Here is a 13,009-nt window from a genome sequence, read left to right as displayed (position 1 = left end):
CTGTAGATACCTTGTTAATCTATATAGTCTTAATGAAAACTGAGTGTTTTAGAGAACAAATTGAAACATTATAAATGTATTATATTTTTAAAAAACAATGTAAACTCACACTTTAGGTATAACCAATGGAGTTGCCATACTGAATTTGGCATATATATACATATACACATAATCCAAAAGTTCCACAGGCCCCTAGTTTTCATAATGACCAGTTCTATCCTCTTCTCTCTTTCAATGAAGGTAATATGGACATTAAACATTGAATTACAAGTCCACAATAAAGAGTAACAATGATATAGTATATAGAAAATCCATTAAATAAAGACTAATATCATATATTCAGGTCTGTTGCTCAATAATTTTCATATATAAATTAAAAGTATTGTCTCTTTGCAAGGGTTGAGTTAGAGTTCCTTTGAAAGCTTTTGAAAATAGGGCAAGTTCACTTTACATCTACAATTATAACAGCTACATAACTTCCCTTGTCTTGGACAATTTATTGCATTGACTTCAAGAAGAAATGGTAAAAGATACAGAGACGATTCCCCAGACTACCTCCTATTCAGTTTGGAAGCTAGTGGAAGAAAGCCCTCTCTCCAGCACAAGTCTCTGATGAACAAGATCTATTAAAAAGAACTGCGTTGGTTTACACTGCAGATTGAATGGAGCATTAAATGACTGCGTTAGCATGACTGCAGTGGGGGTAATGGTCACTTCCAGTGGGTATATAATGTTGTAATAATACTTTTACATAGGTGCAATAATTGTTCAAGTGTTCCTTGAACAATTTGTCTTGAAATGCTATCCTGCATCTCTGCATCAAATGCCCCCCACACCTCCTTCCACCCAAAATGTTTTTTTCCTCCCTTTCAGCAGGTGTAAACAGATGAGGAAATATGTATACTTTCAAATTATCACCTATGGATCATGACGGTGGGGGTACTACTACGAATAACTTGCCACCAGCTTTAGGAGGCTTTTAGCGATGCCGCCCACCAATACAGGTCAAATGGTCTTAATTTGATCACCCCCACCCTCTCTGGCCTGGGCTGTAATTTTCCAAACAGCCATCTCTCATTTACAAATAAAAGTTAAAATCAATTTACAGATACAGAATGCTAGTTTCCTGTCACTCAGTTCGATAGGGTTTTTATTTGTAGAGGTGCCAGATTGTGACCAATAAAGGGGGGGGGAGAGGGGGGAGAGAGAGAGAGAGAGAGAGAGAGAGAGAGAGAGAGAGAGAGAGAGAGAGAGAGAGAGAGAGAGAGAGAGAGAATGAGAATGAATATCATTTGCTTCCTTGCTTCCTAAGCAGGGATTTGCCTGAGATGCGCGGCTAGAGGACTGCGGCGGCTGATTTACACAGTTGGCGCGGAGGAGGGGCCGGGGGTGTCGGGGGGACAAGCTGGCGGAGGCTCTGGAGATGGGCTGATCTGGGGGCTCCCGAGCGCCGCTCCCTCTGTGCGCGATTTGGGGGCGGCTGATGGATTTGCATTCGGGTTCCAGCCCGGCGTTTCGTATATTGCGTCCTAACGCCCGACCTGCCGCTCCCAGTTTGGGTGCAGACGTTGGTAAGTAACGTGTAATCCGATTTCAGTTATTTCCTAGGCCATTAAAGTGGCACTTTTAAAGCAGGTCAGTCTTAGAAGATGCCGCTGCCAAGAGCGTCTCCTTGGCCTGAAACGTTCCGCGGTCCCCTTCCCCGCCCCCCACCCTCTCCCGCTCGAGAAGTGAGGGTGTTTGAACCGTGAGCTGTCAGGGGGCTCACTCTCTGCCAACAGGATCGCTTCACCTTGGTGCTTTGCCCGAGATTCACCAAATCCAAGTCGAATTTGGTGTGTACAGCCATACTGTTGTATTTGTATCCCATCTCTTTTTCTCTCTTCCCCCCCCCCGCCCCCACCTTCGTTGTCTGGCCAGTGCTGGGATCTGAGATCTGGGATCTGGTCACCCCCTTCCAGCCTCCTTCCCGCTCCTCCCCACCCTCTTCTTTTCTCATCTTCACACCACCTACCCCCACTCCCACCTACCCCAAAGGGTCAAGAGCAAAGACACCCGGAGAAGGTAAGGCTAGTCCCAGCTCCTCGTGTGCAAGGAGGCCTCGGGAAGGGATTTCGCTGTGAGCGACAACCTTTCAGGAAGCGAGAAAGAAAAAAAAAAAAAAAAAAAGACTGAGCCAGGGCTCTCGGGGACCGCGAAGCTCGCCACTGAATCAGGAGCATTGAGATCTTAAGTCAAAGAACCCAGTCCTGGGACACTCACGCTGCCTGCCTGACACCGATGGCATATAGAGCTGTGGTTGTGAGCTGCCTGTCACTTGCATTGCCGCGCTAGGTGTGCGCCTGGCTCTCCCATTGGTATGCAGCGACCATTTCCCTGCGAGTCTCAAAGGTGGAAACACTTAAAAGGATTACAAGCGTGATTTGGTGGCCTTTCTTGAAACTTGGTGGCCTGAGGAGGAGAAACTGCAGGCTACGGCATGATGGATACAATTCAGCCTCCCAGAGAGTTTACGCCTCCCGCTGAGAAGCCCCTCGGAGTAAACCTCGGAGATCGAGAGCGCTCTGCACTGATAGGTACTAGCCGCCATCCTTTCCTACTTTGCCTAATTGAATACACCAGTATTCTCGCGTATAAGGGTGTTCGCTGTAGAGCATATAGTTTGGTCGCGGTGGCTTCTGTGCGCTCACAGGTGCTAGAGGGTTGTATTTTTTAACTGGATCATTTAGCGGTAAGGACAATGATAGAAAGAGTGATACCAGAGACTTACATACCCTCGGACCCCTTTTCTAGGGGGAGTAAATGGTAAGTAACTCCAACAATTAGACCAGGTGGCGGAGCGAAGGGCCCCTCCCCCAGCAGAACACTCGTGTTGTAAAAGATAGAAGGAAAATGGCTTGAGCTTTTAATCATTTTCTATTTCTAAACAGACCCATTGTGCGTTTCGCTTGGCGACAGCAGATTTAAAAAGGACCTCTGGAAGGCTCAGGGCTTTTCAGAAAATGAATGATGCAGCATTTTAATTATTTGTTCTAGGGAAGATCGTTTCGCTTCCATATTGGAATATTTTATCTTAGATATGGAGAGATTAGTGGGCTCGGAGATCCAACAAAGAGGAGGGGGAGGTGGAAGAGGGCACAGTGGGGAGAAAGGGCTTCTTGTCCTCCCTGTGGACAAACAAATGATGCCGGGCGCTCGCAGCAGGAAGCGATCTAAACCTGGGCTCCAGGGCCCTTCATTTCCTAACTTTTAAAGCTTTTCCTATCGCTGAGACACGCTACACTGAAATAAGAAAAAGAAAAATGGTTAAACAACCTTCAGGGCATGTCCCAAATCAAGAATTTAGGGGGTTGTAGTTCAAGCGAGAATAGAGAATGATTGCAGTAACGGGCATTTACCGTCGCTGGGAAGCTCAGGGAAGCCTCTGGTTTACCCATTGATTCTATCCCATCTTCGGTTCGGATAAGATCCCTGGAACAGTCACCGCCTCTGCTACAGAAGGTGGGGTGGAGGTTGGAGTTCGCAGCTGGTTAAGGAGATGGGATTGGTCTCATTCTGAGCTCTGGCTGTGGGTTTTGGTCTGCTTCTCGGTTGAGACCAGAGAAACAGGGTGGGTCTAGAAGGTTAAGGGTGTAGAATGTTAAGAGAATTCGGCCCGCCTGCTTACTTACTCTCTGATAGCTAATAAGGGGAGGACTCAGGTGCGGTCATTTCTAATGCAAAATATTATGCAAATATCCTATGACTGACTTAAGCAACGTTTTGAGTTAGGCGACATATATATTTAAAATAATAAGAAACTGATACTTATAAGCTGTGTTTTATTTGCTTTTGTAAAAAGTGCTTTGGGTGAAAGCCATATCTACGGATTAACTTTGAGCCCTTGGACAAGTGAGATTCAGTCCAGTTCTTTAGCGACCAGAAAGTCCCTCCCTTGCACATGAGTGGATGACTGGATTGATATGTGTTGGGGGGGGGAGGTGCGGACAGCGAGAAGGCACAGTTCTCGCTAATTAAACTCTTTTGCTGCACAGTTGCCACTCTCCTGTTTCCCCAATAAGGTTCATTTCCTCCAATAGGTAGGACTGTAGAACCATCAGATGAGCCTTTAAAAACTCCTGTTTAGAGGATTCTTGTGAGCAGCCTCTCTTCACTGAAATACATTCCCTTAATCACCTCCAACCTCACGACTCTCTACCATCTTCCCTAAAATATCATGGAGAAATTTGGTGGTTAAAAAAAGACAGAAAAAAAGAAAGGCTCTAAACCCTGAAATGCTGCCCCCTATCCCAACGAGGTCTTCCCTGGTGGAAGAAGTGAAATGTGTCATTGTTACCCAAGTGGTCTACATATCCTTCCAGAGCATTGGCTTGTCTCTGATCTTTAAAAGGTAGAAACAAACACATGACTGTTGAACCCAGGGGAAATCGAAGGCTTTGAGCTGCAGTATAAATAAATAAATAAATAAATAAATAAATAAATAGGGATTCCTGGTGCAAAGAGATCGAAGCAAAATGCAGGAGAAACTCTGTCCAAGTCGCTCAAGCTGCCTGAGCTGTTAGGACACCCAAGCAGAATCAGCTAGAATCGGCTCTTCTACCTTGGAAACCTGAATTTCCCTTTATCCCTGTCTTTGGAGGGAAGTGTGTCTGTGCTGTGAAAAGGATAATTCCTAAGGACAGTTTTACTTTTCAAACTGTCCACACTAGAAAGCGGAAATTTGGGAACTAGAGGAGCAAACTAGTCAGGCAATAGTTTCCTTGAGAGTTAAAATAAATTAAAAATAAATAAATGCCCACATCCCTCCCCCACCCAGTCCCAACCACAGGAATATTTCCCCTTGGTTGATCTTCTCTTCCTTCTTGTTTTCTATTTTGACAAATTTGCCATCTTGACCCCTCCACTTCTTTTCTTTCCCCTTAAACACACACACACACACACACACACACACACACGCACATACAAACAAGCTGTATAGTCAAGGCTTCCTAGTGCTCAAGCGCGACCCCATGCTAAGCTCGTTCCTCTTCTTGGAGCTCATTTTCGTGACGTGGAAAGCTGGATTCATGGTTACAGCACAAATTGGGGGGAAAAAAAAGCCAGCGCATGAGAAGTCCAAGACATTGCGCCGTGATTGAGCCTGCCTTCCTTCCTCCCTGCCTTCCTCCCGCCCTTCCTCCAAGTGCCCAATGATGTGCTTCGGGTACCCAGAGAGAGCAGCTACGACGACGGCGGCGACGGCGGCGGCGGCGGCGGCAGTGGCGGCAGCGGCAGCGAAGCTGGAAGCCTGCAGCAGCCCCTTCTCCTCCCTCCTCTATAGAGTCTGCCAAGCGGCAGTTCTGCATTCTAAAGAAGCCCATTGAAAGGCCCATTGCATTCCCAGCACGTCTCAAGCTTGCTGCCTTTTATCCCCCCCCCCCCCCCCGCCCCCGCCTCCGCCTTGGTCTCCCCCCCTTACCCATCCCCCCTACTTGCTTCAGCTTCAGCAAAAGGAAGGAAGGGAGAGGGAGAATCTTTAAACCCAAGCTCCCCCCACCCCCCATGTTCAATGCTTAAAAAAAAAAAAAAAAAAAAAAAACCTGCAAAATAGGTAAGTCAAAGACATCTAGAGCCTTTCCTATATAAATCTCCTGGACCTCAAAAAGAAAAAAAACATTTTTTTTTTAAAGAATGGTGAAAAAGAAAGAATTTAAGTAGATTTTAATACTTTATAAGGGAGACAGGGAAAGCACTGATACTGCAACATAGCCTCATCTGTCTTCTTTTTTCATTTGTTTCCAAAAATTGAGTATTGCATGCCTAAGGCAAATTTCTCTTTGCTTTTTTTTAAATGGGTTCGCCTTTCCTTACAGCTGTGTACATTATGCGCAAGTTGAATGTAGAGATTTATTCTTTTCACTCTCCCTATAAATTATATAATTTTGTTTTAAGTTAGAAGGTTGACAAAATATTTCCTTAATGTACGTATATATGTATGGAAAGAAATATATATGCTAAAAATTCTGGTTTATTTTTATTGACTCAAAACAATTCAATTTTGACTGACATATCAGTAGCTCAGAAACAGCAATCTAATAAAACTGCATTATTATAATTCATTTATGTACGCAGTTTCATATACTGAGGGTATTAGGCAAGGAAAGAGAGCCATCGAGGAAGGCTCTATATTGTTAGAATAGTGTCTGTATTTGTTTCTTCTGATTGAAAAAGAATGTCTTTCTTTGAAATGTATTTCATGTGATAGATCATTTATCAGCAGGAAGGAATCAAGGTTTCCACCCTTTCTTGCCTTTAAATATTCAACTCTTCTTTAACCAACTACTTGCCATTCTAGCTTTTTGCAGGGTACCTCAGTTGATCTTGAAGGCATAGATATACATTCCAAACTAAGCTCTGCAAGTGTTTTAGCAGACACTCCCAGGCTCAGCCTCCTTTAGCTGTCACTATCTTTAGCTCTGACAACTGCATGAGCTTGTTCTTTAGAAAGGCTAATCACTCCTAGAAGATTTAAATAGCAAAATGATATACATATGTAGAAATCATTTAACTAAAGGAGATGTTAATAATCTCTGCTTGGGCAAAAGGGGTTGGGGCATAGAGTGTTAGTGAGCATGCCCTATAATTAAGCATACTGTGCTCACTTCTTAATAGAAATCTTAGGTTTTTCTGAGATACCAGTCATCTTATACAACCCAATAGCTGATATTGGTCAATGGGCTCAAAATTTATCATACTCTTTAATAACTTTGGGGTATGCCATTTTTTTTTAATAGTAGAAACCCACAGTTTAAAGAACATTTTTTTTTTTCTATCAGAGTTCCAATCAGATCCATAATAGGCACCTCTGATATCAATGTGAATTTTAACAAGCAAATAGGTCTAATGGCCAAATGACTATCATGATTAGTGAACCTGCCTATCCCTAAAAGGAATCACCATATGCCAGTTTCCTTGCTTGCTATAAGAAGCAGTGAAGGCCGCTTTTGATTGTATGATACAGCCTTTACCAAGTATGGCTTGATTCAGGAAAACGTCATCACATGGTAAAATATTTCAGAGTCTCCTAATTATAAAATATAGGACATATTAAGAATGTTGATAGGCAATTTTGAGTGTCATTTCAACAACTGCTAAAGTTTTTATATATCACTCTTAAAAAGCCCCACATGTAGGAGTCAATTAGAATAGTGTATATGACTAAAAGCTAAAAATCTACATCTTTATTTCTGTTGCAGTTTTGTAATCAACCACGAACGATGAAACCTTCTATAGCTGAGATGCTTCACAGAGGGAGGATGTTGTGGATAATTCTTCTAAGCACAATTGCTCTAGGATGGACTACCCCGATTCCCCTGATAGAGGACTCAGAGGAAATAGATGAGCCCTGTTTTGATCCATGCTACTGTGAAGTTAAAGAAAGCCTCTTTCATATACATTGTGACAGCAAAGGATTTACAAATATTAGTCAGATTACTGAGTTCTGGTCAAGACCTTTTAAACTGTATCTACAGAGGAATTCAATGAGGAAATTGTACACCAACAGTTTTCTTCATTTGAATAATGCTGTGTCCATTAACCTTGGGAACAATGCATTGCAGGATATTCAAACAGGAGCTTTCAACGGTCTTAAGATTTTAAAGAGGCTCTATCTACACGAGAACAAACTAGATGTCTTCAGAAATGAAACCTTCCTTGGCTTGGAAAGTCTGGAATATCTGCAGGCAGATTACAATGTCATTAAACGTATTGAGAGTGGGGCATTTCGAAACCTAAGTAAATTGAGAGTTCTGATTTTAAATGATAATCTCATCCCCATGCTTCCAACCAATTTATTTAAGGCTGTCTCCTTAACCCACTTGGACCTACGTGGAAACAGATTAAAAGTTCTTTTTTACCGAGGAATGCTAGACCACATTGGCAGAAGCCTGATGGAGCTCCAGCTGGAAGAAAACCCCTGGAACTGTACATGTGAAATTGTGCAACTGAAGAGTTGGCTAGAACGCATTCCTTACACTGCCCTGGTGGGAGACATCACTTGCGAGACTCCTTTCCATTTCCATGGAAAGGACCTTCGAGAAATCAGGAAGACAGAACTCTGTCCCTTGTTGTCTGACTCTGAGGTGGAGGCTAGTTTGGGGATTCCCCACTTATCATCTGGCAAGGAGAATGCATGGCCAACTAAGCCTTCCTCGATGCTGTCCTCTGTACATTTTACTGCTTCTTCTGTTGAATACAAGTCCTCAAATAAACAGCCCAAGCCCACCAAACAGCCTCGAACACCAAGGCCACCCTCTACATCCCAAGCTTTATACCCTGGTCCAAACCAACCTCCCATTGCTCCTTACCAGACAAGACCACCTATCCCCATTATATGCCCTACTGGGTGTACCTGTAATTTGCACATCAATGACCTTGGCCTGACTGTCAATTGCAAAGAGCGAGGATTTAATAACATCTCTGAACTTCTTCCAAGGCCACTGAATGCCAAGAAACTGTATCTGAGTAGCAATTTGATTCAGAAAATATACCGTTCTGATTTTTGGAATTTCTCTTCCTTGGATCTCTTACATCTGGGAAACAATCGTATTTCTTATGTCCAGGATGGGGCCTTCATCAACTTACCCAACCTAAAGAGCCTCTTTCTCAATGGCAACGACATCGAGAAGCTTACGCCAGGCATGTTCCGAGGCCTACAGAGTCTGCACTACTTGTATTTCGAGTTCAATGTCATCCGAGAAATCCAGCCTGCAGCCTTCAGCCTCATGCCCAACTTGAAGCTGCTATTCCTCAACAATAACTTGCTGAGGACCCTGCCAACAGATGCCTTTGCAGGCACGTCCCTGGCTCGGCTCAACCTGAGGAAGAATTACTTCCTCTACCTTCCTGTGGCTGGTGTCCTAGAACACTTGAATGCCATCGTCCAGATAGACCTCAATGAGAATCCTTGGGACTGTACCTGTGACCTGGTTCCCTTCAAACAGTGGATTGAAACCATCAGCTCAGTCAGTGTGGTGGGTGATGTGCTATGCAGGAGCCCTGAGAACCTCACTCACCGTGATGTACGTACTATTGAGCTAGAAGTTCTCTGCCCAGAGATGCTACACATTGCACCAGCTGGAGCATCTCCAGCTCAGCCTAGAGATTCTCACCTTGCTGAGGGGCCAACAAGTGAATCACCTTATGAGTTCTCTCCCCCTGGGGGCCCTGTGCCACTTTCTGTGTTGATTCTCAGCCTGCTGGTTCTATTTTTTTCAGCAGTCTTTGTTGCTGCAGGCCTCTTTGCCTATGTCCTCCGAAGGCGCCGGAAGAAGCTGCCCTTCAGAAGCAAGCGGCAAGAAGGTGTGGACCTTACTGGCATCCAGATGCAATGCCACCGGCTTTTTGAGGACGGTGGAGGTGGTGGAGGTGGAAGTGGAGGTGCGGGACGACCAACTATTTCTTCTCCAGAAAAGGCCCCTCCTGTGGGTCATGTATATGAGTATATCCCTCACCCTGTTACTCAGATGTGCAACAACCCCATCTACAAGCCTCGTGAGGAGGAGGAGGTGGCTGTTTCATCAGTTCAGGAGGTGGGGAGTGCAGAATGCGGAGCTCCTGGAACACAACCCCATGGAATGGGGGAGGTTCTCCTAGGAAGTGAGCAGTTTGCTGAGACACCCAAGGAGAACCATAGCAACTACCGGACCTTGCTACAAAAAGAAAAGGAGTGGGCCCTGGCAGTGTCCAGTTCTCAGCTCAATACCATAGTGACCATGAATCATCATCACCCTCACCCTCACCACCCAGCAGTTGGGGTTTCAGGGGTAGTTGCGGGAACTGGGGGAGACTTGGCTGGGTTCCGCCACCATGAGAAGAATGGTGGGGTGGTGCTGTTTCCTCCTGGGGGAAGCTGTGGTGGTAGCAGTATGCTACTAGACCGAGAGAGGCCACAACCAGCCCCCTGCACAGTGGGATTTGTGGACTGTCTCTATGGCACAGTGCCCAAATTAAAGGAACTGCATGTCCACCCTCCTGGCATGCAATACCCAGACTTACAGCAGGATGCCAGGCTTAAAGAAACCCTTCTCTTCTCAGCTGGAAAGGGCTTCACAGACCACCAAACCCAAAAAAGTGATTACCTCGAGTTAAGGGCCAAACTTCAAACCAAGCCGGATTACCTCGAAGTCCTGGAGAAGACAACATATAGGTTCTAACAGAAAAAGAAAAATAAATTAGTGCTTTTTTCAAAAGAAAAGAAAAATAAAAGAAATATATCCCCTGCTCCCTTTACAAGTGTCCCAACAACTCCATTCTCACAAACTTCCCTACCCTGAACAGAACTGAAACCGCATGATAACTAGAAAATACAGATGTATGCTCTCCCCACTCAGATGTGATTTGGAGGAAGGGCCATACTCAGATCATTAATCAATGAAGTGCCTTCGCAGACTTTTGCCAGCAAATGTTACCATTATTTTTTTATACTGAAACTTGAGACTTTGACTGTGCCATGTATAAGGTATATATTGGGGATCGTTGTATTGATCCTAATTAAGTAAAATTCAATGTGTCTTTTTATTTTCAGTAACTTTTTTTTTTTAGTTATAGTTTTTTTTGACAGGGAGGGGGGAAAACAAATTGTCATTTGTGGCTTTCTTTCCTCTTCCCACCATGGCACAGATTCTGTACATGTATTAACAATGCAGTTTGCTGCATGCCTGGAAACTGCAAGACGGGGAGGGAGGGGGTGGGTCTTGCTGGAATGTTCTCACCCACTCGTTTTTCTCTCATACATATACCCACACACAAATCACAAATCCCTGTACACAGTTAGGTCCCTACACCTGCAGCTTCTTCCTTCTGGTGCAGGTGTATATGCGCATGTGTGCGTACACACACACACACACACACACACACACACACACCCCATTCATTCAACCCAATCTAATTAGTTTGGGTTTGATCTGTTCTTCTCTCCTCTCCATAGCTCCACCTTCCCTTCACCCCTAGTGTACAGATCACAACATCTCTCCTACCATCCTGGGAAAAGTCATCTCCCAGGATGGGTCTTACTGAAGTGGAAGCCTGGTGGTTTAACAGCCAGAGGCACACACCTAGGGATGAGCAACTTCTTTATGATATTTCATCCTGATGCCAAGATTTTTTGGAGAACACCTGCACTTTCTTATTATAAATATATATATATAATATAAAAATCATAAAAAAGCAACTGGGTATATATCACTAACAGCTTTGTAGGAAGCACTTTTAATGTTTTCTCTCTCACACACAAAGATTAAAAAGAAATGTGCATATATTTATTCTGTAATTTCAGTGACTATAAATTGTAAAGGTAATGTTTAATCATTGTATAGTGATTATGCGTCTGGTATAGCTTTCCTAATAAAAAGTTTTTGAAAAACATAATACATTATATATAGAGGATACAAAGCTTGAACCTTAAACTCCAGCTATGCCATGCCTTTCGTGCTCCCATTTTTTTAAGAAAAATCTTTCTTTTTACTTCTTATACAGAAAGCTAGTTTATTAACAAGTTTGATGCACTGTGATGTTGATAAATCTTATAACCCACCATGCCCATCACATACAGGATACAATACAATTGGGACATAAAAATATCTGATTTATATAGTTCACTTCTTTCTCTTGAATTATGAATTTTAAACTTATTACCCCAATGATGCATCATTTTTCCTAGGCAGTTTGCAATTGGGAGAAAATGAAATAACTATATTGCTAAGAATACAAGATTAATTAGGAAGAGATGATCAAGGATCCATGAATCTTACTAAAGTTAAAGACATGAAGGAAAAGGAAAGTGAAATTGCTATTCTTTTTTAAAATGTGCACTAAAATTACCTGGATACACACACACACACAATACAAACCAATCAAAATATAAGGCCTTGGAGCTAATTTTACTGTCAGAATTGTCTTATCTGTGAAAGCTGTCACTGTTACATTTTAGCGCTTGTTTTTTCCAAACACTTACTGCATGAAACATGCTTGAACCAAGATAGGAGGCTGAGTTTTTCTTTCTGTGTGACACTACTTGATGTAGCAAAATTAATCTGACAATAATTCAAGTTATGATCCATTTACATGTGAGTGAAACCAAAGAAAATTGGATTTTTAAGGTGCCGGTAACTTGTTTGTGGAGGAAACTAACCTGATGCAAAGAAACCTGAGAGCTTTGAGGCAGGCACTTATCTCATCAGGCCAGCAGAGGACAGCAGAGCTTCAGAGATTCACAGACCCTATAGCTGCAGAATTGTGCAGTGAAGTCAGTGTTCTCTGCAAGTGTTTCCTCAAGCTGCCCTTAGTAGAAATTATCATTATGTGTTGAATGTAATTCGCTATAAGTCACTGATGCCTTACATCACATTTTTTCCATAAAAAAAGGAGACTAGCAGCTTCTAAAGCTGTGTGACTGATATAAAATGAAAGCATTGTACTTAAAAAGAAAAAAAAACCCTAGAAATGTCTAGAATAACATATTTATATATCTCTTGATTAATTACAAATGGATAACAACATACATATGCATAAAATAAAAAACACAAGTATATCAATATAAAACGCAATTTTTCAGGGCTACCTTGCATTTGCTACCTTGTACCTAAAACTTTTGTCCTCCATTATATGAAGTGTTTTTGGAATTAGTTCAGATGAGAAAAAGCCCATGGACATGATTCACTATTTCTCTACATACAATACTGAAATGCAGTTCTTCCTATGCAAGAAGATCAGATCCATTATTAAATAGGTGTCACTCTTCTTTTTTGTTTCTTTTCTATTTACTTTCCCATAAGTCACTTTATCATAGCTATCTCACTTTCCTTGTTCTTTCTAATCATCTCTCCTTTCTTCACCTAAAGTCTTTTTTAAGGCATCAAAAGTCAGTATTAACCTTTGTGTTTTAGTATCTGATTTATGAAGTCTTTTTAAAACTACTTATCATCTCCACATTCCTCTTAATCAAATATTTTGATGAATAGTAGAAAGTATG

General features: G+C 42.7%; 1 protein-coding gene across 2 annotated transcripts; it reads left to right on the top strand.

Annotated features, from left to right (window-relative positions):
• Positions 1-1,292: 1,292 nt before the first annotated feature.
• On the top strand, positions 1,293-11,406 carry SLITRK3 (SLIT and NTRK like family member 3). Of its 2 annotated transcripts, none has more exons than XM_047755145.1 (2): positions 1,293-1,571; positions 7,236-11,406. In XM_047755145.1, exon 2 carries the CDS (start codon positions 7,257-7,259, stop codon positions 10,191-10,193), a length of 2,937 nt encoding a protein of 978 aa, XP_047611101.1. In that variant the 5' UTR covers positions 1,293-1,571; positions 7,236-7,256; the 3' UTR covers positions 10,194-11,406. The 2 variants fall into 2 exon arrangements, with proteins under 2 accessions (XP_047611101.1, XP_047611091.1); XM_047755135.1 differs by lacking the exon at positions 1,293-1,571 and adding an exon at positions 1,758-2,576.
• The last annotated feature ends 1,603 nt before the right edge of the window (positions 11,407-13,009 follow it).

Source organism: Phacochoerus africanus, chromosome 1, assembly GCF_016906955.1.
Source record: "Phacochoerus africanus isolate WHEZ1 chromosome 1, ROS_Pafr_v1, whole genome shotgun sequence".
Classification (NCBI taxonomy): Eukaryota; Metazoa; Chordata; class Mammalia; order Artiodactyla; family Suidae; genus Phacochoerus; species Phacochoerus africanus.
The sequence above is the reverse complement of the archived record's forward strand: the minus strand, read 5'-3'. Positions and strand labels throughout refer to the sequence as shown.